General features: G+C 42.0%; 1 protein-coding gene across 1 annotated transcript in view; it reads right to left on the reverse strand.

The window, feature by feature from the left end:
* Positions 1-7,008: 7,008 nt before the first annotated feature.
* Positions 7,009-24,580, reverse strand: part of LOC132818564 (vitellogenin-like) — a 98,877-nt gene continuing 81,305 nt past the window's right edge. The window contains exons 28-34 of the mRNA XM_060829621.1: positions 24,086-24,215; positions 14,428-14,620; positions 12,938-13,029; positions 10,556-10,647; positions 9,304-9,454; positions 8,346-8,507; positions 7,009-7,118 (exon numbers count right to left, since the gene is read on the reverse strand). Coding sequence (XP_060685604.1) covers positions 7,009-7,118; positions 8,346-8,507; positions 9,304-9,454; positions 10,556-10,647; positions 12,938-13,029; positions 14,428-14,620; positions 24,086-24,215 — 930 coding nt within the window. The remainder of the gene's footprint in view (positions 7,119-8,345; positions 8,508-9,303; positions 9,455-10,555; positions 10,648-12,937; positions 13,030-14,427; positions 14,621-24,085; positions 24,216-24,580) is intronic.

The raw sequence follows: 24,580 nt of genomic DNA on the forward strand, positions 1-24,580 counted from the left end.
CACACTGTACTCCATTTGTGAGCTGACTAATGTTATACATGGCTTCACCATAACCTCTTTAGCTCTTGTATTCTCAGCCTTGAATGATAAAGGTCAGTATCTCGTATAGGAGAAAGTGAGGACTGCAGATGCTGGAGATCAGAGTCTAAGTCAAAAGGAGATCAGGTGCTGGAAAAGCACAGCTGGTCAGGAAGTAACCGAGGAGCAGGAAGGAGATGTGGCTGTAGTAGTGGGTTTGCTTCTGGATGTGGCTGAACAGCTTCAGAGCAGAGGAGACAACCTTGTTTGGGGGGGGGGAGGTGGAGAGGGGTGTGGGTGGGTGGGTGGGTGGAAGGTATGCACTAAGAGACAGACTCACTGAGATGGAGCTCTTCTGCTCCTGGGATGCTGCCTGACCGGCTGTGCTTTTCCAGCACCACATATTTTGACTCCGTATTCCATATATCTCTTAACCACGTTATCTACCTAGCCTAATACCTCTAAGGCCCTATGGATCTTTACAGCAAGGTCCCTCTGATCACCTGTAGTTTCTACAATCCTACCATTCAACGTGTTCCTCCTTGCCTTTTTAATCCTCCCAAAATGCATTTCATCTCACGTTTAATAATTAAATTAATTTTGCCACCATTCAGCCCATCTGACCAGCCTGCCTGTACTGTCCCATAGTGTAAAGATTTCCTCATCATTTACCATGCCACTAATTTTCATGTCATCCACAAAGTTATTTGTTTTGTGTTTTTGACTGTGGCCTGAAATGGGAAAAGGACTGGTTTAAATCCAAGGATTGTGGAAGGGATTGCCACACTTCTTTTTAAAGCAAGTTGGCTGACACTCCAGGTAAGTGTTGTTTATACAGTGATTGGTTCAAGCACTGGAGAAAGCCGAGTTATAGATAAGTTGGAGCCGGGGAGGTGCAGCCAGGCGATTTGTACAAAAGGGAACGAGTACCTGATTGGTCTGTGAAATGGTGACAAAAGCCTCCGCCTGCCAACAATGATGTGATTGGCTCCCAGCTAGGTAGACAGCTTTGGCTATGAATTTTGGGCACAACATTTTCTGTCACCTCTACCTCCGTGTCTATGTCTTTACACAAGAGTTCTCTCCCCATCCCACAGACCCCTTCACCCAGCTCCAAGCCTCTCCCTCTACCCGGACCCCTCCACCTGCATTTGACCTATTCAAAGACGAGAGAGGTCCTAAAGGAAGAGTGCTAAACTGGGGGAAGGCCAACTATAGCAGGAGCTGGGGAATGTGGATTGGAAGCAGCTGTTTTAAGGTAAATCCGCATTTGATTTGATATGTGGGAGGCTTTTAAAGAAAGGTTGATTAGAGTGCATGACAAATGTGTCCCTGTGAAAATGGGGGATATAAATGGCAAGATTAGAGAACCATGGTGAAATTATGAGACTAGCTAAGAATGAAAGGAATCATACATAAGGTCGAGATGACTGAAAATAGATGAAGCTTTGGAAGAATATTGGGAAAGTAGGACTAATCTGAAACAAGGAATTACAAGGAACAAGAAACAGAGGGACATAGATAAGCTGCAGAACTGGGCAGAGGGGTGGCAAATGGAGTTTAATGTGGACAAGTGTGAGGTGATTCACTTTGGAAGGTGCAAAAAATGTATTGGGCTAATGGTAAGATTATTGGTAGTATAGATGAGCAGAGAGCTCTCGGTGTCCATGTAAATAGATCCCTGAAAGTTGCCACCCAGGTTGATAGTGTTGTTCAGAAGGCATACAGTGTGTTAGCTTTTATTGATAGAGGCTCTGAGTTTCAGAGCCATGAGATCATGTTGCAGCTGTACAAAACTCTATTGCAACCACATTTGGAGTATTGTGTACAGTTCTGTTCACCGCATTTTAGGAAGGATGTGGAAGCATTGGAAGAGGTTCAGAGGAGATTTACTAGGATGTTGCCTGGTATGGAGAGAAGGTCTTAGGAGGAAAGGCTGAGGGACTTGAGGCTGTGTTTGTGAGAGAGAAGAAGGTTGAGAGGTGACTTAATTGAGACATCAGGGGATGAGATAGAATGGACAGTGAGAGCCATTTTCCTTGGATGGTGTTGACTAGCATGAGAGGACATAGCTTTAAATTGAGAGATGATAGATATAGGACAGATGTCAGAGGTAGTTTCTTTAGTCAGAGAGTAGTAGGGGCATAGAATGCCCTGCCTGCAACAGTAGTAGACTTGCCAAATTTAAGGGAATTTAAATGGTCATTGGATAGACATATGGATGAAAATGGAATAGTGTAGGATAGAGGCGTTTCAGATTGCTTTCACAGGTCAGTACAACATTGAGGGCTGAAGGGCCTGTACTGCACTGTAATGTTCTATGTTCTAATTAGCAGGGCTAAAAGGTGTCATAAAATATCTTTAGCAAATAGGGTTAAGGAAAATCCCAAAGACTTTTATTTGCATATAAGGACCAAGAGAATATCTAGAGAAAGGGTTAACAAAGAACATAGAACATTACAGTGCAGTACAGGCCCTTCAGCCCTTGATGTTGCACAGACCAATGAAGCCAATCTGAAGTCTATCTATCCTACGCAGTGGGTTGGCCCACTCAAGGACAAAGGAGGAAAGATATGCATGAACTGGAGAATTGTTAATGTTGTCCCTTTGTTTAAGAAGAGTAGCAGGGATAATCCAGATAATTGTAGATCGTTGAGCCTGACATCAGTGGTAGGAAAGCTGCTGGAGGAGATACTGAGAGATGGGATCTGTTCCCATTTGGAAGAAAATGGGCTTATCAGTGATAGGCAACATGGTTTTGTGCAGGGAAGGGCATGTTTTACCAACTTAATAGAATTTGTTGACAAAGTGATGAAGTTGATGAGGGAAGGGCTATAGATGTCATATACGTGGACTTCAGCAAGGGTTTTGAGAAAGTTCCCATGGTAGGCTGATGGAGAAAGTGAAGTTGCATGGGTGTACTAACTCAATGGAACGAGAACTGGCTGAGCAGCAGGAGACAGAGAGTAGTAGTGGAAAGGAGTTTGTCAAAATGCAGAACTGTGACCAGTGATATTCCACAGGGATCCATGTTGAGACCACTATTGTTTGTGATATACATAAATGATCTGGAGGAAGGTGTAGGTGGGCTGATTAGCAAGTTTGCAGATGACACTAAAATTGGTGGAGTAGCAGATAGTGAATGGGACTGTCAGATAATACAGTAGAATAAATACAGATTGGACAATCAGGCAGAGAATTGGCAGATGGAGTTCAATCCCAGCGAATGCGAGGTGATGCATTTTGGCAGATCCAATTCAAGAGCGAACTATGTGGTAAATGGAAAAGCCCTGGGGAAAATTGGAGTACAGAGAGATCTGGGTGTTCAAGTCCATTGTTCCCTAAAGGTGGCAACACTGGTCGATAGAGTGGTCAAGAAAGCATATAGCATGCTTTCCTTCATCAGATGGGGTGTTGAGTAGAAGAGTTGGCAGGTCATGTTGCAGTTGTATAGGGCTTTGGTTTGGCCACATCTGGAACACTGTGTACAGTTCTGGTTGCCACATTACCAAAAGGATGAGGATGCTTTTGAGAGGGTGCAGAGGAAGTTCACCAGGATGTTGCCTGGTATAGCAGATGCTCGCTATGCAGAGAGGTTGAGTAGATTAGGATTATTTTCATTAGAAAGATGGAGATTGAGGGGGGAACCTGACCGAGATCTACAAAATCCTGAGAGGTATAGACAGGGTGAATAGCAAGAAGCCTTTTCCAGAGTAGGGGATTCAATTACTAGGGGTCACGAGTTCAAAATGAGAGAGGAAACGTTTAAGGGAGATATGTGTGGAAAGGTCTTCACACAGAGGTTGATTAAAGTGACAGACTTTACGTTCACATCTTTAATACATTGCTTGAACTAAGATAACATCTGTTGTTAGATAAACTGAAACCACCTTAAAAGGAGTTCTCAAATTTACATATCAAAGAGCCTAAACCAGCATATCCCATCCTAAAAGATGCAGGACTTAATCTAAGTTTGTTTAATATATCATTACAATTCCCATGACACTGTAACCCTTTTGCTATAAATTCTGTGGTTTCTGGTCCTGCTCCACACCACCTAATGAAGAACTAGTGCCTCGAAAACTTGTCCTTCCAAATAAACCTCTCGGGCTATAACCTGGCGTTGTGTGATTTTTAACTTAGTCCATGTCAGTCCAACACCAGCACCTCCACATCATTACAAAAAACAAAATCAACGTTAGGTTTGAAATTTGAGAGTAATAACAGCGGGGAAGAAGCTGTTCTTGAACCTGTTGGTACATGGGTCTAGGTTTTGTATCTTCTGCCTGCTGGGAGAGGTTGGAAGAGATTATAACCAGGGTGGGAAGGGTCTTTGGAAAGGGTGAAGCTGTGTTTCTGTTTTTCAGTAAGAAAAGCATCTCAAACGTGAAGAGAGCCAGTTTATTTCCCCTCATCAGTTGCTGTCAACTGTGAATTTTAATTAATAAAACAGAAGTGGGCAGGTTTTCTTGTCACTCTCTCATTTGATGTGGGCGTTGGAGCAAGGTTAATATGTTGTCCGTTTCCAATTGCCCTTGAACTGAGTGTCACGGCTGTGCCATTTCAGAGGGCAGCTAAGATTCACCCACATTGCTGTGGATCTGGAATCACATGTAGGCCTGACCAGGTAATGATGATGGTTTCCTTCCCTAAAGGACATTAGTGAACCAATGGGTTTTTCCTGATAATTGACAATGGTTCATCAATAGACTCCCAATTCCAGAGCTTTTCTGAATTCAGTATCAGCCTGTCAGAGCCGGATTCAAATCTACACCCCCAGAACATTAGTTGTGTTTCTGGATTAATAATCTAGAGATAATAACACCAAGCCATTGCCTCCTTGTACCCCTACAATTTTATCAAGGAAATCATCATTCCTTGTTAATTCTTCTCTTTGATCACTTGAATCATTCACAGAAAAGCCACTACTTCACTCATCATTTGTTCCAGCAGTAGGAGATACAGTTACACAAATCCTCACGGGAATTGTCAAGCCCATCTTTTCAAGCAGGAGTGGCTAATAGCCACGCCTACTCTAGAAAGAAGAAAATAAAGAAGGCACAGAAGATGAATATCTCTTTCCTTTATCCTCACACAGTGAAGTAGTAGTGGAAGTTTCAGCCTGCTGAAGACAAGGCTCTTCAAGGGTAAGCTTGTGGAGTTGAGATAACCTATACATTCTTGATGAGAACACAATCTCTGGTGCAGGAAACAGTAAGGAAGCGTTGGAGTAGAAATAGATGCACCATAGAAAGTATCCTGCCTTGATGCAGCTTGGTATGGCAACTGCTCTTTCCAACATCATGAAAAACTACAGAGAGTCATGAGTCCAGCCCAGGTCATCATGCAAACCAGCCTTTCATCCATTGACTCCATCTGTTGCCTGGGGAAAGCAACCAACATAATCAAGGTCCCCTTCCACCCCAGTTATATTCTCTTCCACCCCCTTCCATTGGACAGATGATGTATACTGATTAGATGAATGAACACATTCAAGAACAGCATCTTCCCTGCTGTTAACAGACTTTTGAACGGACTTCTCAAATGTTAATTCTGATCTCTCTCTCTCTCTCTATACCTTCTGTAACATTATGTTCTGAGATTAGAATTAAAGGATTCACAGAACAATATTCCGGAATAGAGTAACCAGTCAGTGCTCTTATAAAACGTAGGAATTAGCAGCAGGAGTAGGCCATTCAGCCCCTTGAACCTCTGCCATTTGATATGGTCATGGCTGATCTCATCTCAGCTTAAACTCCACTTTCCTGCCCACTCTCCATAACCCTTCCAACCATTACTAATTAGAAATCTGTCAGTCTCATCCTTAAATTTACTCAATGTCCCAGCATCCACCACACTCTGGGACAGTGGATTCCACAGATTCATGGCACGTTAAGAGAAGCAATTTTCCATTATCTCTGTTTTAAATCTGCTGCCCCTTATCCTAAAACTATGAGCTCTGGATCCAGATTACCGCATATGAGGGAACATCCTGTCTACTTACTGTCATCACCAAAGCACAACTGAATGACGTGCATTTTTATTGCGTCCATCACAACCATCAGATCTCTCAAAGCACTTTTAAACTAATGAACTACTTCAGAAATATTGTGATGTGGTCATGTAAGAAACATAGCAGGCAAACTACACACAGCAATGTCCCACAAACAACAATGCGATAATGACCAAATCATGAAATTTTCTTTTGTGATGTTGTTTGAGGGTCAAATATTGAGCAGGACACTAGGGATATCTCTCCTTGCTCTTCTTCAAGAATCATGCCAAGTTATCTTTTATGTCGACCTGATAGGTCAGGTGGCAGCTCAGTTTAGCACCTCACCTTTCAAAATACACCTCAAACAATATAGCACTCCCTCGGTACAACACCAGAATGTCACTTTAGACTTTTGTGCTCAAGTTCTGGCTGGGATGTGAGTTTTTTTTTGTTCAGGGAATGTGGGCACCACTGGCTAGATCAACATTTATTACCCATCCTGAATTGCTCAGAGGACAGTTGAGAGTTAACTACATTGCTGTGGGTCTGGAGTCACATGTAGACCAGACCAGGTAAGGATGGAAGATTTCCTTCCTGATAGGACATTTGACAGTGGTTACATAGTCACTTTAGACTATCTGACTTTTAATTCCAGATTTTTTTAATATTGGATTCAAATTTCCACATCTGCTGTGATGAGATGCAAACCTATGCTCTCGGAACTTTAACCTGGAATTTTGGAGTACTAGGCCATCAACATTTCCACAATGCCACCATTTCCCCAAGAGTAAATAATAAAACAAGCAAGTAAATAATCAACAGCTCTCAACAATTAAAGGTTTATTAGAATAATTGATGGTCAGGAATAATGAATTGTACAGCTTTTAAGAAGACTTAATATTGGAGCTCATATTTTTTTAAAAGAATTGATATAGCAAAGAGTCTCACACTTATAACTGTTATAGTCGAGGTTTTGGTAACGATAGTGAATGGGGTTACACGTCAGCACAGCCACACACACAGTCAGTATGGAAATCCACAGAGTGGCTCATGTGCACAGATTTCTTCCGGAAATTTAACATAGCAGCTGCATTCACGGAGCGATCTGTTAATAAATTCAGACGTGTTTTAGTAAGACTAGATTAGAAGGAATATCTGCTTCCATGTGTGAGGTAATTTGTAACATATCAGAGATCTCTAGCTCTTGGTTTCTTATTGTTTCCCTTGATACTGAGAGAGGTTATTTAACTCATTGTGTCTATTCTAATTCTTTGAAAGAGCTGCCAAATCTGAACCTGCCCAGCTCTGTTTGCTCTTCATCCTGCAGCTTTGTCCTTGCATCACAGCTTTTGTATCAATGTTTTTCTTTAGAAAATACTAACTTTTAAAATGAGTTTTGACCCTGCAAAGCCTGTCAGACTGCTTACCAGATTGCAATGAAAATGGAAATAACGTTAATGGAAGTATTGTCTGATGAAGGAGTCCAAGTTCAAGCTATGATTAAAGTCCATCCCACTCTACTGTACAACCCAATCCATGAGCTTGACTCATTTTAAAATATCCAAGGGGGTGGTATTATCCTCTAACTGGCTTGGGCTAAACTAAGAACTTTTTTTGAGTGTTACACTGAAAAGGGTTAGTGTGGGGTTAGTTGGATTGCTCTTGGTGATAACCAGGCATACTGGGTACAATGGCCTCCTTCTATCCTATAACCAGTCCATGACTTTAAAATAAACCAAAGAACTGCATAGCGCTCTGGAAAGGCAAGAAGAGTTAGAGATCTGAAACAAAGGTGTAAACTGCTGCAGGAACTCAGCAGGCCTGGCAGCATTTGTGGATGGAGAAGGCAGAGTTAACATTTCGAGTCAAGTGACCCTTCTTCAGAACAGGGGAAGAAGAAGGACTGAGAAAGGTTATCTAGACTTGAAAGATTTTCTCCGCTTTCTTCCTCCACTGATGCTGCTAGTCCTGCTGTGTTTTGCCAACAATTTCTGTTTTTGTTTCAAAGTTTACATCCTTGCTACTGTTTCTGAAGCAGGTCAGTGTGATTATTCCCCATTGTCTGCTCTTTTCTCTATGGGTGCTCTTCTACAGCTGGGCCGTCTTCCACATGTCACCCAGATTTCCCAAACTGTCCATGTCTAACGCAACATGACATTACTAGGACCTCCACACATACTCTTACATCCATTGGGATCAATTACTTCCACCCATTTATACAATAATAAATAGAATGAACTAATATTTCATTTTGAGTTCCTGACATGATGAATTGTGTTTTCTAACTTTTTGTTTGTTTGTTAAATATATATGTATCTTATATAGGACTTACTGGCTGGTACACAGTGGAAATTGGCAATGCGAGAGTGTGTTTCAATTGGTGAACATCCTTCCAGGCAACGTTGAACAGGTTCAACTGAGTAGCATTTGGATTCCTGCTCTTCAAACTTGACAACTTTTCCTAGTTCCACAAATGTTCGTCGAACTTTACAATCTGAAATTCAATAAGGTGTAATTTATTGTTGTAGAGGACAAGAAGACAGTTTGATGGTTTTGAAACAAAATGGACCAAACCCGTGTTTATGAATTTCTTTCTAACACACGAAACATTGTAAGATGCTTTGCAAAAGCAGTAAATCCTAAATCTGACTTGGAATCACTTAAGGAAATGTCACAGCAGATGAGTAAAAGCTCGACCATAGAGGCATTTGAGAGTGTCTTAAAAGAGGGAAGTAGGATAAAGAAAGGTCAGGAGGGAATTCCAGAACTTAAGGCTCAGGCAGTTGAATCATAGAATAGAAACATAGAATCCCTACAGTGTGGAAGCAAGCCATTCGGCCCATTAAGTCCACACCAACCTGTCCAAAGACCATCCCACCCAGACCACTCCCAACCCTATGCCTGCATTTCCCAAGGGTAATCAACTTATCCTGCACATCCCTGGATACTATGGACAATTTGGCATGGCCATTTCACCTAACCTGCACATTTTTGGACTGTTGGAGGAAACCAGAGCACCCGGAGGAAACACACACAGATATGGAGAGAATACGCAAATTCCACATAGAAGTTGCCCTAAGATAGAACTGAACCCGGGTGCGTGGTGCAGTGAGATTGTGGTGCTAACCACAGCCACCATGCCTCCCTGGAGCCCCCATGCTGGCCAACTGCTAATGGTGGCATCTTGGAAATTGTGGATGCTGTCAAGAATGGGAGGAGGGCAAACATCTTTGAGGGTTGGAGGGACAGATGAAATTAACATGATTTAAAAAGAGTTGAGATTCTCTTACCATCTTTGCAGGTTTGCCCTGGAAAGGTCCATGATTCAAAAAGGTGCCCAACATCTCTGGCCTCCTCTTGATTTGGCATCAACAGCTTTTTCTCACCATTATTGAGTCCACAAATCCCACATGTCTTACTCATCATGTGATCGAGTACAATCTGCACACAAAGGCAAAGCTCATTAGAGTCATTTAAAAGGTATTGCGACAAATACATGGATAGGAAAGGATTAGAAGGATATTGGCCAAGTGCAGGCAAATGGGGTTAACGTGGATGGACATTTTGATTGGCATGGACCAGTTTGGGCCAAAGGGCCTGTCCCTGTGTTGTAGGACTCTGACTGTCTTTGACTCCACCAGAAAACAGACCCTTCGGTCCAACTTGTCCATGCCAACCAGATTTTGTGGATTAATCTGGAGCCATTTGCCAGAATTGGGCCCATATCCCTCTAAATGCTTCATACTTATTTAACCATCCAGAAGCCTTTTAAATGTTGTAATTGTACTAACCTCCACCACTCCCTCTAGCAACTCATTCCATACACACATCACCCTCTGCTGGAAAAAGTTGATCTTTAGGTCCCTTTTAAATCTTTTGCTCTTACCTTAAACCTATGCTTTCTAGTCTTGGACTCCCCACCCAGGGAAGAAGATCTTAGCTATGCACCCTGTCCATGCACTTCATGATTTTTTTTAAACCTTTATGAGGTCACCCCTTAGCCTCCAACATTCCAGGGAAAACAGCCCCAGTCTATTCAGCCTCTCCCTACAGCTCAACCCCTCCAACCCTGGCAACATCCTTGGAAAAGATTTCTGCACCCTTTCAAGTTTTGCAACATCCTTCCCAGAGCAGGGACACCAGAATTGAATGCAGTATTCTAAATGTTTTCCAAAATTAGTTCATATTGAACATTAGTTTACCTACAGTGTGGAAACAGGCCCTTGGCCCAACAAATCCATACAAACCCTCCGAAGAGCAACCCACCCAGATCCATCTCCCTCTGTCTAATGCACCTAACACTATGGACTATTTAGCATAGCCATTCCACCTGACCTGTGCATTTTTGGATTGTGGGAGGAAACCCACACAGATACAGGGAGAATGTGCAAACTCCACACAGACAGTCACCCAAGACTGGGATTGAACCTGGTTCCCTGATGCTGTGAGGCTGCAGTGCTAGCCACTGATCCATTGGGCCACCCATTGAATGGCTACACGGTGAAGTTACATTTCGGGAGCTTGTTAATAAGTAAGCGATACCTGCACTCTGTTTCCATCAAAGAACAATTGTTCAATATTGATTGATGATGCTTTTAAAATAATTCCTGTCCCATTCTGCCAAACATGTACATCTGGAATAAAAAAAGACAGCTCAATGTTGAAGTAGACATTTGAGTTTCTGGCAACCTCTTCACTAATTAGAAGGATGTTATGAAACTTGAAAGGTTTCAGAAAAGATTTACAAGGATGTTGCCAAGGTTGGAGGATTTGAGCTATGGGGAGACGTTGAATAGCTTGGGGCTGTTTTCCTTGGAGTGTCAGAGGCTAAGGGGTGACCTTATAGAGGTTTATAAACTAATGAGGGGTATGGAATAGGGTAAATCGACAATGTCTTTTCACTGGGGTGGTGGAATCCAGAACTAGAGGACATAGATTTAGGGTGACAGGGGAAACATACAAAAGAGATCTAAGGGGCAACTTTTTCATGCAGAGGGTGGTACGTGTATGGAATGAGCTGCCAGAGGAAGTGGCGGAGGCTAGTACAATTGCAACATTTAAAAGGTATCTGGATGGATATATGAATAGAAAGGGTTTGAGGGACATGGGCTGGGTACTGGGAGGTGGGACTAGATTGGGTTGGGATATCTGGGTGGCATGGACGGGTTGGACTGAAGGCTCTGTTTCCATGCTGTGCAAGTCTATGACTCTATAATGCTGCAATATAGAGTCATGGAGTTGTAGAACCCCTTACTGAAGTGCATCTAGATCACATCTACTGCTCTGCCCTCATCATTCATCTTTGCTGCTTCTTCAAAAAAAAAACCTAGAAGTGCCCAGTGAGAAGAATCTTAAAGTTCCTACAGTGTGGAACCAGACCCTTTGGCCCAACACGTCTGCACTGACCCTCTGAAGTGTATTCCACCCATTAAGCCCTAACTAATGCACCTAATATTCCCTGAGCACTATGGGCAATTTAGCATGGTCAATTCATGTAACCTGCACCTCTTTGGAGTGTGGGAGGAAACCCACACAGACACAGGGCAAATGTGAAAACTCCACACAGGTAGTCACCCGAGGCTGGAATCGAACCTGGGTCTCTAGTACTGTGACGCATCAGTGCCAACCACAGAACTACCATACCATTTACCGCCCTGATAATATGTGGAATGAGCATATCAGACACAGGAAGATTGGAAATGCATTGGAAGCAGGTAAGAGGAGGTTTACTGGATTGACAGCTGGACTGAGCTGGACTGAGGGAAGCTTGCCAGAGTGGGTTTGAAGAGTATTGGTGAGATTTGACTAACTTGTATAAGAGCCTGAATGGTCTTGACGTGGAAAAGATGCTTTCTCTTATCAGTGTATCACAATTCGGGGACACCTGCTTGAAATTAGGAAGCAACCTTATAGAATGGAGATCATTGTAGCCTTGGAATGCTGTGCCTCAGAAAGTGTTGAGGCTGGGACGTTGAATATTTTTAAGAGAGGGGTGAATAGCATCTCATGAAAGAAAAACACAGCAGATGCTGGGTATCTGAAACAAAGAAAGAAAGAAAGTTGGAGAAACTCAGCAAGTCTGGCATTATCTGTCAAGAGAGAAACTGAATCAACACTTTGAGTTTGATACAAGCATTGGAGACTGAGGGGTGACCTTATTCATGTTTATAAAATCATGAGGGGCATGTATAGGATGAATAGTCAAGGTCTTTTCCCCAAAATAAGGGAGTCCAAAACTAGAGGGCATAGGTTTAAGGTAAAAGAGCCAATATTTTAAAGGCACCTAAGGAGCAAGTTTTTCACACAGAGGGTGGTGTGTGTATGGAATAAATTGCCAGGGGAGGCGGTGGAGGCTGGTACAATTACAACATTTAAAAGGCATCTAGATGAGTATATGAATAGGAAGGGTTCAGAGGGAATGGGCCAAATACTGGTCAATGGGAGTAGATTAATTTAGGATATCTGGTCAGTATGGGTGGGTTGGACCAAAGGATCTATTCCCATGTGGTACATATCTATGACTCTCCTTTAGCTCTGATGTTCTGTGGCTAGGTTCTCTTTAGGCCATTATAGTTCTGAAAGAGAACGGTGTGTGCCTTGAAGAGGAACTTGCAGGTGGTTTTCTTATTTATCTGCCATCCTTGTCCTTACATGTAGTAGAGGTTGTGGATTTTGAAGGTACTGTCCACGGAACCTGGGTGAATTGCTGTTTCTCCTTATTTCTTTGTCCATCTTCTTTTAAACGAATCAGCATTTTCTCATAGTAATGAGTTTAATGTTCTGCTCGAAGCTACTATCCTGGAAACTTCACACAATTTTTAATTTGCTAATGATAGCTCTGTGTTCCACAGTTCTCATTGCCCAACATTACATTATGTCAGAAAATGTCCAATTTTTGTTTTCACTTGTAAAAAGATTACTCACTTTGTATAACCCTTTCTTCATTATTCAGAGTGGTTTTAACATTGTCCACCAAGAACTTTATTCCAGCCGGTGTCCAATATGCTTCAATTACACTGTTCCAAAGAAAATAGAATTTCTGTTGGAATATCACATGACAGGAGAAATACTGTAAAATAAAAGACAGGGAGATCCCTCTGTCCTTCAGAATTCTGAAATCTCTCACCATTTAAATAATACTCTGCTTTTCTGTTCTGCTAAAGAGGACAATCTCACATTGTCCCATATTGAATTTTGCCCTCACACTGAACCTATCTTTATCCTCCTGCAGACTCCACTTTTTCTTGACGACTTCCTTTCTCACTTAGGGGGTGTCATTGGCAACTTTGACTATCTTACATTTAAGTCATTGATATAGAGTGTATATAGATGAAGGCTGAAAATGTGTTGCTGGAAAAGCGCAGCAGGTCAGGCAGCATCCAAGGAACAGGAAATTCGACGTTTCGGGCATAAGCCCTTCATCAGGAATGAAGGGGTTATGCCCGAAACGTCGAATTTCCTGTTCCTTGGATGCTGCCTGACCTGCTGTGCTTTTCCAGCAACACATTTTCAGCTCTGATCTCCAGCATCTGCAGACCTAACTTTCTCCCTGTATATAAATGAAGCCCCAGCACCAAGCACTGGCCATGCAAATGGACCATATAAAATTTAATAACATTACACAGAATTTTTTAAAAAAGAAATCTCACAGAAGTAGCAGACACAGTCCCATTTTCCTCATTAATATTAACTGCCAATCTTTGAAAGATGCAACTATGAAGTGAATTCCTAATCTGCTATGCACTGAAACCAATGCTTCCCCCGTATTCCTATATTATAAATCACCGTAAGACCATTAGACATAGGAGCAGAAGTCAGGCCATTCAGCCCATCGAGTCTGCTCTGCTATTCAATCATGATTGATCAGTTTCTGAACCCCATTCTCTTGCTTTCTCCCCGTAACCCTTGGTCCCCCTTGACAATAAAGAACCTGTCTGTCTCCATCTTAAATATACTCAATGACCTGCCCTCCACAGCCTTCTGTGGCAGTGAATTCCATAGATTCCCCACTCTCTGGCTGAAGAAGTTTCTCCTTATCTCTATTCTAAAAATCTTCCCTTTACTCTAAGGCTGTGCCCTCGGGTCCTAGTCTCTCCTACCAATGGAAACATCTTCCCAACATCCACTCTGTCCAGGCCATTCAGCATTCTGTATGTTTCAATTAAATCCCTCTCATCCTTCTAAACTCCAGTGAATATAGACCCAGAGTCCTCAAATGTTCCTCATATGTTAAGCTTTTCCTTCCTGGGACTGTTCACACAAACTTCCTCTGAACATGCTCCAAGGCCAATACATCCTTTCTGAGATATGGAGCCCAAAACTGTACACAGTACTCCCAATGTGGTCTAATCACATGTACAATAAGGACATTTATATGGAATTAATGTGATGATGAACTTATGATAGCCACTTACATGTTAGGCACAGATATGAGCAGCTTTATTGCCTTCTTCCTCTGCTGGTTAACATCACGCCGCATTAAGAGAACAAATTGTGGAGTAGGTGAACAATCTTTGGTTAGGACATAGTAGCAATTGTTAAGTATTGTGTATTTTAATTCATTGCCATCAAATGTAACAACTCGTTCACTCTCTGAAGTACATTCTCCTGCAGAAATGAAAATGATAGAAAGGTTGATCTCCAGAAAACGATGGACCTACACTCTTAACAGACGCTGATCAACAATTCCATTGCCTTTTCCTTAGACAATAACACATAAGGTCAGAAATAGGCCATTCAGCCCATCGGGTCTCCTCTGCCATTCACTTATGGGCGGCACGGTGGCTCAGTGGTTAGTGCTGCTGCCTCACAGTACCAGGGTCCTGGGGTCAATTCCCGCCTGTCTGTGTGGAGTTTGCACATTCTCCCCGTGTCTGCGTGGGTTTCCTCTGGGTGCTCTGGTTTCCTCCCACAATCCAAAAATTGTGTTAGGTGCATTAGTCAGGGGTAAATATAGGGTAGGGGAAAGGGTTTGGGTGGGTTTCTCTTCAGAGGGGCGGTGTGGACTTGTTGGGCTGAAGGGCCTGTTTTCACAGTGTAGTGAATCTAATCTAATTTAATAAAATCACGGCTGATCCGATAATTCTCAACTCCGCCATCCTGTCATTTCCCTAAAATCCTTAATTCCCTTACTGATTAAAAATCTGCCTCTCTCAGCCTTGAATCGACTTAATAAACTAATCTGAACAGACCTGTGCTGTAAACAATTCTGCAGACTCACTCCCCTCGAAGAGAAACAAAACTCCTCTGGGCGCTCCGGTTTCCTCCCACAATCCAAAGATATGTAGGTTAGGTGAACTGGCCATGCTAAATTGCCCGTAGTGTTAGGTGCAGGGGTAAATGTAAGGGAATGGGTCTGGGTGGGTTGCTTTTCGGAGGGTTGATGTGGACTTGTTGGGCTGAAGGGCCTGTTTCCACACTGTAGGGAATCTAAGAATCTTTGTCGTAAATTGACGACCCCTTATTCTGAGATTATACACTTTGACCTTAGACTCCCCAACATGGGGAAACAACCTCTTCAGATCTACTCTGTCAAGTCCTCCGTGAATCTTGTATGTTTCAATAATGTCATAGAAATGTAGAGAATAGGAGCAGGAGGAGGCCATTCAGCCCTTCAAGCCTGCTCCACTATTCAATATGGCCACGGCTGATCATCCAACTCAGTCCCCGTTCGCAATTTCTCTGCTCATTCTTCTATATTCCAATGAGGATAGGCAAAATTTACTTAACCGCTCCTCATAAAACAATCCCTCCTCACCCAGTAACAAGTGGGCCTTTTCTGGATCGTCTTCAGTGCCAGTATAGCTTTCCTCAGATAAGGACCACAGTATTTCAGCTGTGGAATTCTAAATTTATCAAAGATTGTCCATTTTTATCCTCCATTCTCTTTCTAATAGGTCTGAATGAAGTCAACACAGCATTTGGCTTCCCCATTACTCATGGAACTTGGATGCTAGATTTTAGTAATTCGTGGAAGAGGACTCCCAAATCCTTCTGTTTTGTAGCTTTCAGTAACTTTTATGCATTTAAATAATATTCAACTCATCTATTCCTTCTGCCAAAATACAGAACCAAGCATTTTCCCACATTACATTCTTCACCCTATATCGCTCTGTGAACTCTGTGTCATCCTCACCACTTGTATTCCCAATTATGTGTCATCTGACTATATGGCAATAGTACTTTCATGTTTTTCATCCAAGTCATGAATATATATTGTCAATAATTGTGGGCCAAGCACTGTCACTGTGGCACTCCTAGTTACAGGATGCCATTCTGAAAATGACTCCCTTTATCCCAACACTCTGCCTTCCAGTATTTAGCCAATCCTCTATCCATGCTAATATACAGCCTCCAACACCACGGGCTCTTGTCATATTAAGCAGCCTAATGTGTGATACCATTTCAAATACCTTTTGAAAGTCCAAACGCATTACGTCCACTCCTTCCATTTTATTAATTCAGCTTCATATCTGCTCAGAGAATTCTACTAAATTTATCAGGGATGATTTCCTCTTCACGGGCTGGTACTGTTCATTCATCTTATGTATTACTAACTGCTCTATTACAAGCTTTATAATACACTCTAACATTATCCTGATCATAAACTTTAATCAACAGTTACCTTTTTTTTTGTCTCCTTACCTTTCTAAACAAAGGTGTTACATGGCAATTTTCAAACTCCCTGGGATTTTTTCAGAATATTAGAATTCCTGGAAGATTACTACCAGTGCATCCTCTATCTCTGTAGCAACCTCCTTTAATATTCTCAGTTGCATCTCATCAGGGGACTTATGAGTCTTTTACCCCATTAATTTCCTATTACAGTTTCTCTCATGATAATTATTGTATTGAAGAGTCATAGAGTTGTACAGTTCAGTCCAATCTTGTCCATGCCAATGAGCTATCCTAAATTAATCTAGTCCTATTTGCCAGCATCTGGCCCATTTCTCTTTAAATCCTTCTTATTCATATACCCATCAGATGTTTTTTTAAATATTTAATTGTACCAGCCTCACCACTTCCTCTGGCAGCTCATTCCATGCATGCACCACACTGAGTGAAATACCTTCCCCACAGGTTTCTTTCAAATGTTTTCTCTGTCACCTTAAACCTACGCCCTCTAGTTTTGGACTCCCCTACCCTGGGGAAAAGACTATTCACCCTATCCATGCCCCTCAAACTTTTATTAACCTCCATATGATCAGCCCTCAACATCTGATGGTCCAGGGAAAACAGCCTTTTCAACCACTCCCTATAGCTCAAACCCTCCAATCCTGGCAACAGCATTGTAAATCTTTTCTGTATCTGTTCAAGTTTAACAACATCTTTCCTATAGCAGGGGGACCAGAATTGAATGTAGTATTCTAAAATTGGCCTCACCAACATCTTGTACAGCCACAACATGACATCTAACTCCTACATGTAATGAACTGACCAATAAATGGAAGTGTATAATACATCATATTCACCACCCTGACTACCTGCAAATCCACTTTCAATGAATATGCTCATGCACCCTAAGGTTTTATTTCCTCTCCTACCTTCATCCATTGATTACTTAATAATGTTGGAATGCTATTAATGTCTTCTATTGTGGAGATCAATGCAAAGTATTTATTTAACTCTTGGTTTAACTCTTCTTGGTTCTCCATTATCACTTCCCCAGTGCTCTTAGAGGCCTATTGTTCACTTTAGGTACTCGGAAATAAATAGTGACAGAGCATAGAACATAGAACATTACAGCACAGGAATAAACAATGTTGTGCTGAAAATGATGCCAAATTAATCTGATCCCTTCTGCCTGCCCTTGGTCCACATTCCTGCATTCCTTACATATTCATGTGCTTATCTAAAAGTCCATTAAACACCTCTATCACATCTGCCTCCACTATCACCCCAGACTCCCACCACTGTGTCAAAAAACGTGCCCCTCACATATTTGAATTAACCCCAATCTCACCTTAAATGCATGCCCCCTCGATTTAGATATTTTAACTCTGGGAAAAAGATTCCGACTGTCCACCCTACCTATGCATCTCATAATGTAATAGTCTTCTATCTCATCTCCCCTCAGCCTCCATCGCTCCAGAGAAAACAACCTGAGTTTTTCTAGCCTCTTCTTATTGCTCATACTCTCTAATCCAGGCAGCAACCTGGTAAACTTCTTCTGCACCTTCTCCAAAGCCTTCACATCTTTCCTGTTATGTGGCAACCAGAACTGAATGCAGTATTTTAAGTGAGGCCTAACTAAAGTCTTATAGAACTGCAACATGATATGCTGATTCTTGTACTCAACTCCCTCACTAACAAAGGCAAGTATATTTTACAACTACTTTACTACCATCTCTATTTGCTTGGCCACTTCTGGGGAGCTATGGACTTGGACCCCACGATCCTTTGGTACATCAATGCTGCTCAGGGTCCTGCCATTAACTGCATACTTTTCCTTAACATTTGATCTCCCAAAATGCATCACCTCACACTTACCTGGATGAAAAGCCATCTGCCATTTCTCCACCTTTATCTGCAACTGATCTCTACCCCACTGTGTTATTTTGAGAACCTTCTGCTCTATCCATAACTCCACCGATCTTTGTATTGTCTACAAATTTGCTAACTCATCCATCCACATTTTTATCCAAGTTATTTTTGTATAATCACAAACAGCAGAGATCCCAGTACAGATCCCTGTAGAACACCAATAGTCACAGACCTCCAGCCGGAAAAACAGCCTTCCACCACTAGCCTCAACTTTGTAGAGGTAAGCCAATTCTGAATCCACAGTGACCCTGGATCCCATGCATCTTAATCTTCTAGATGAGCCGATCATGAGGGATCTTGTCAAAAGCCTGACTAAAGTCCATCAAGACAACATCCACTGCTCTACCCTCATCAATCACCTTCGTCACCTCCTCAAAAAACTCAATCAAGTCAGTAAGATATGACCTGCCCTGCACAAAGCCACACTGACTAATTAAGTTAAAAATCACACAACACCAGGTTATAGTCCAACAGGTTTATTTGGAAGCACCAGCTTTTGAAGCACTGCTCTTTCATCAGCTAGCACTCTGAAAGCTAGTACTTCCAAATAAACCTATTGGACTATAACCTGATGTTGTGTGATTTCTAGCTTTGTCCACCTCAGTCCAACACCGGCTCCTAGACATCATGTCTCTAACTGGACCATGCTGTTCCAAATGCACAGAATTCCTATCCCTAAAAATTCTCTCCAACAACTTCCCAAACATCAATGTGAGATTCACTGGACTTTGGTTTCCTGGATTATCCCTATTTCCCTTCTTGAATAGAGGAACAACATTAGCTAATTGCCAATCCTCCAGGGCCTTTTCAGTTGCTTATGAGGATACAAAGATCTTGGTACAAAGATCTTGATGTTTTGAAAAGTGTCCACATCAAAGAAGAGGAGGTGATGGAGGTCTTAAAAGGCTAAAGGTAGATAAGTCCCTAGGACCTGATCAGGTATATCCCCAAGTCATTGTGGAAAGCTAGGCAAGGAATTTCAGGGGCACTATCAGAGATTTTTCCAGCCAGGGTGAAGTGCCAGAAGACTGGATGGTGGTTAATGCTGTGTCATTATTTAAGAAAGGCTGCAAGGAAAAACTAGGGAACTACAGCGCAGTGAGCCTACTGTCAGTGATGGGAAAGTTGTTGGAGGGGATTATAAGACTCGGGATCTACATGCATTTGGAAAGGCCAGGACTGATTAGGGATAGTCAACATTGCTTTGCGTATGGGAGATTGTGCTTCTCAGATTTAATTGAGTATTTTGAAGAGGTGACAAAGAAGATTGGTGAAGGAATAGCAGTAGATGTTTCCTACATGTTGCCTTAGCAAGGCTTTTGACAAGGTTCCACATGGCAGTTGGTTAGTAAGGTTAGATCACATGGGATCCAGGGAGACTTAGCCAATTGGGTGCAAGATTGGTTTGTTTGTAGGAGACATAGATTGATAGTAGAAGGTTGTTGTTCAGATTGGAAGCCTGTAACCAGTGCTGTGCCACAAAGATGTCCACTGTTTATTATTTATGTCAACAAATTGGATGAGAACATAGGAGCCTTGAATGTGGTAGACAGGCCGGTGAACGTGGCATTGGGACACTTGTCTTCAATCGCCAAAGCATTGAGAACAGGAGCTGGGACATCACGTTACAACTGTACGAGATAGATGCACCACAGAAAGTATACTGTCCGGTTACATAATGGCTTGGTATGGCAACTGCTCTGCCCAGGGCCACAAGAAGATTTAGAAGATGGTGTGCACAGCCCAGAATGTCACAGAAGCCAATCTTCCATATGGTCTCCATTTGCATAGCTCGTTGCTGCAGACAGGCTGCCAACATCATCAAAGACCCATCACATCTTGGTAATGCTCTCCTACATCTCTTCTGTCAGGCAGGAGATACAGAAGCTTGAACATATGCACCGGCAGGTTCAGAAACAGCTTCTTCCCCGCCATTATTAGACTGATGAATGGACTGCATTACTTCAAATAACGTTGATCTTACTGATGTTGATTTTGCCTTGTGCATACTATGTAATGTAACCTATATGCCTCTGTCTAAGCGTTTTTTTTCATTGTATGCTCTATATGTTATTGCTTACTATGATCTGCCTGTACTACTGGTAAACAAAACTTTTCACTGCATTTAGGTACCTGTGATAAATAAATCAAATTTGGTATTGGTAAGGCCACTGTGTACAATTCTGGTCGCCCTGCTGTGGAAGGATGTTATTAAATTGGAAAGGGTGCAAAAAAGATTTACAAAGGTGTTACCAAGACTGGAAGTTTTGAGTTATAAGGAGAGGCTAGATAGGATGGGACTACTTTCCCTGGAGTGAAGGAGGCTAAGGGGGTGACCTTGTAGGGGTTTATAAAATAATGAGGGACATAGATGAGGTGAATAGCCAAGGTCTTTTCTCCAGGGTATGGGAGTCCAAAACTAGAGGCATAGGTTTAAGAAGAGAGGGAAAAGATATAAAAGGGATCTGAGGGACAACGTTTTTACACAGAGGATAGTGTGTGTATATAATGAGCTGCCAGAGGAAATGGTAGAGGCTGGTACAATTATAGCATTTGAAAATCAGTTGGACAGGTACATGAATAAGAAAGGTTAAGAAGAAAATGCAGGAAAATGGGACTAGGTTTGTTTAGGAAACTTGCTCGGCGTGGACGAGTTGGACTAAAAGATCTGTTTCTGTGCTGTATGACTCTGTGTCTCTTGCTTGGTTTCTATTTATAAAACCTCTTGCGATTACTTGCTCTATTACTATGGAGTGCTAGTAAACAGACCATTTACAATCACTGGCAACACCTAACACTGCATCTAATTTATAGAATCCCTACAGTGCAGAAAGAGGCCATTCAGCCCATTGATTCTGCACCAACCCTCCGAACAGCATACCATCCAGACTCAGCCCCCTGCCCTATCTCCATAATCCTGCATTTACATATTAATTTCTTTGCCATGGTGGGACATGAACCCATGACTTCAGTGATTGAGAGACTCAGTCGAATGCTCTGGTCTAGACCTAGTGCACGCATGCCACTTTGGTGGGGTGGGGGCTTGTGGTGTGGAATAAACAAGTATCTGTTGTTCTTATTTTTCTAGTTGGTATAGGTCATGTCTCTGGAAGATACCGTCAGTGGAGTCTTGACAAGTTACTGCAGCGCAACTTGTAGGTGGTATGTACTGCTGCCACTGTGTGTCAATGACAAGAAGCATGTGAATGTTTAAGGTGATGGATGGAGTACCTATCATTATTTTAGAAACCTCTACAGTTCACCTCTTAACCTTCTCCCTTACAGAGCTTAGAGCTCCAGCTCGGCCAATGCTTTAGGGCCATCAAGACCATACATAACAGGAACTGGAGGAAACAATCTGGCCCCTCAAACTTGTTCTGCTGTTCAATGGAACCATGGCTGATCCAACGTTCCTGACCACTTTCCCATCATTTCCCCATAACTTTTGATTCCCTGACTGATCAAGAATCAATCTATCTCAGCATTAGTTACATACAAGGACTCTGCCCCCTTTTGCTATCTGTGGCAAAGTGTTTCAAAGACTCAAGCCCCGAGAGAAAGAATTCCTTCACATCTCAGTCTTACATTGCTGCCACTTAACTCTGCTTCCATGCCATCTGACCCGATTCTCACCAATGACAGGAAACATCCTCTGAGCATTTTCCTGTGTAGATACTTATAAATCCTATACATTCCAATAAGATCACCTCTCATTCTTCTAAACCTCGGTAAGGGTTGACCCAACCTGTTTCGCCTTTCGGAAGATGGATCACTCAACCCAAAATGTTAACTCTGATTTCTCTCCACAACTGCTGCCAGACCTGCGAAACTTTTCCAGCATTTTCTGTTTTTGTTTCTGATTTACAGAATCCACAGTTCTTTCGATTTTTATTCTGTTTAGCCTTTGCTCATAAGACAGCCCCTTTATACCAGGGATCATCCTAGTGAACCTTCTAAAATGATATCTTTCCTTAAATATGGGGAAAAAACTGCACACAGTGCACCAGATGTGGTCTCATCAGCACCTTGTACAGTTACAGTAAGACTTCCCTCCTCTTATACTCCAACCCCCTTGAAATATGGGCCAACATTCCATTAGCCTTCCTGATTATCTGCTGCACCTTTGTGCTAGTTTATCTGAATTTTATAACCTCTCTGTTGGGCATCATTGTCATAAATCTTATTTGCTTTGATATATTTTCAGGAACATGGTGACCAGAATTATGTACAGTACTCTGAGTGTGAAGTTACCAAGGTTATGTGTGTAAACCTTTTTATTTACATATTCTGATTCCACATTCTTTTTGAAATATGATGGTAAGATCTGTGCCTTCAATATGTTTTAAGCCGGGATCTATATCATTGAATGTAACTTCATTGGTATTCAGTTCAATAAAAGCTGTTCGGATGTTTCACAGAATCTCAGAATCACAGAATTGTTATGAGGCAGAAGTAGACCATTCGACCCATCAGGCTTACACCAGTTCTTTTACCAGTGCCAATATCCTGCCTTTTCCCCAATATCCCTGCACACCATTACTATCCAAAAAACATCCAGTGCCCCTCTTGAATCTCTCAGTTGACCCAACCTACACCACATTTCCAGCAGTGAACTCCACACCCTAATTACTCCCTGACTGGAAAAAGAAATTATCTCACATCACCTTCCCCTTGTTTATGCATCACTTTAAATCTTGGCCTTTTTGTTCTTGTTATGTTTATGTATTTATGAGCTGCTATAGAGGCAAATTGTTCTTGTGCATTATCATAATGAGAAACAGTGAGCAATGCTTTTCTTTGTGGCTTTTTCAAAATGACATTTCTCCCTGCAATTAATCATTATTCATAATAGGTCAATTTGCATCTCATCTATTTGAGAGAGACAAATTGGTTATGTGTAGATTTGGGGTCAACAAGTGTAGGACAAGCTGAATTTCAAATGAATTGCCACAATCAGTACATGAGTTGAGCCCACACCATTGATTTAATTCTGCATCACATTTGACTCTATCCAACTAAGCCCACCAAATCCCAACGTATTGACTTCCTTGATATAAAATAAGAATAGAAGGGGGAGGTCTAGTGGTATTATTGCTCGATTGTTAATTGAGAGACCCAGCTAATGTTCCACCTGGGTTTGAATCCTGCCATGGCAGATGGTGGAATTCAAATTCATTAATAATCTGGAATCAAGAATCTAATGATGATTGTGAAACGATTGTCAGGAAAATCCCATCTGGTTCACCAATGTTCTTTAGGAAAGGGAACTGCTGTCCTCATTGACCCTACACCCACAGCAATGGTGTTAAATCCTATATGCCCCCCTAAAGATCACTCAGTTGAGAGTGTTGTGGTTCAGTGATAATGTCCCCACCTCTGAGCTATGAGGCCGTAATTCAATTCTCCTCCAGGGTTTGTAACAACATCTGAGCAGATTGATTAGGGGGACATCTAAATCAAGAACACACAACAGGTGAAATCTGAAGCATGCAGAAAAGTTCGCAGAGAACAAGTAGATGTAATAATTACTTTGGTTCATTGTCAGCAGCAGCCGGGGAATTTCGTTGATGCTTTTAAAGCCTCTCGTCTGAATGACTGGAGTCATTGATTGAACGTGCACTGGCAAAGGAAGCTCGAAGCCTTGATAATAGATTGTTAGCTGGTAACAAAACAATGAGATTCACCATTACAAAGATATAACAACCCTCAAATTAAGACAATGTGAATTGATGTGAAAGTGCTGGCGTTGGACTGGGTGGAAAAAGTTAAAAATCATACAACATCAGGTTATAGCTGAAAATGTGTTGCTGGAAAAGCACAGCAGGTCAGGCAGCATCCAAGGAACAGGAGATTCGACGTTTTGGGCATAAGCCCTTCTTCAGGAAAACCTGAAGAAGGGCTTATGCCCGTAACGTCGAATCTCCTGTTCCTTGGATGCTGCCTGACCTGCTGCGCTTTTCCAGCAACACATTTTCAGCAACATCAGGTTATAGTCCAACAGGTTTAATTGAAAGCACTAGCTTT

Source organism: Hemiscyllium ocellatum, chromosome 9 (assembly GCF_020745735.1).
Source record: "Hemiscyllium ocellatum isolate sHemOce1 chromosome 9, sHemOce1.pat.X.cur, whole genome shotgun sequence".
NCBI lineage: Eukaryota > Metazoa > Chordata > Chondrichthyes > Orectolobiformes > Hemiscylliidae > Hemiscyllium > Hemiscyllium ocellatum.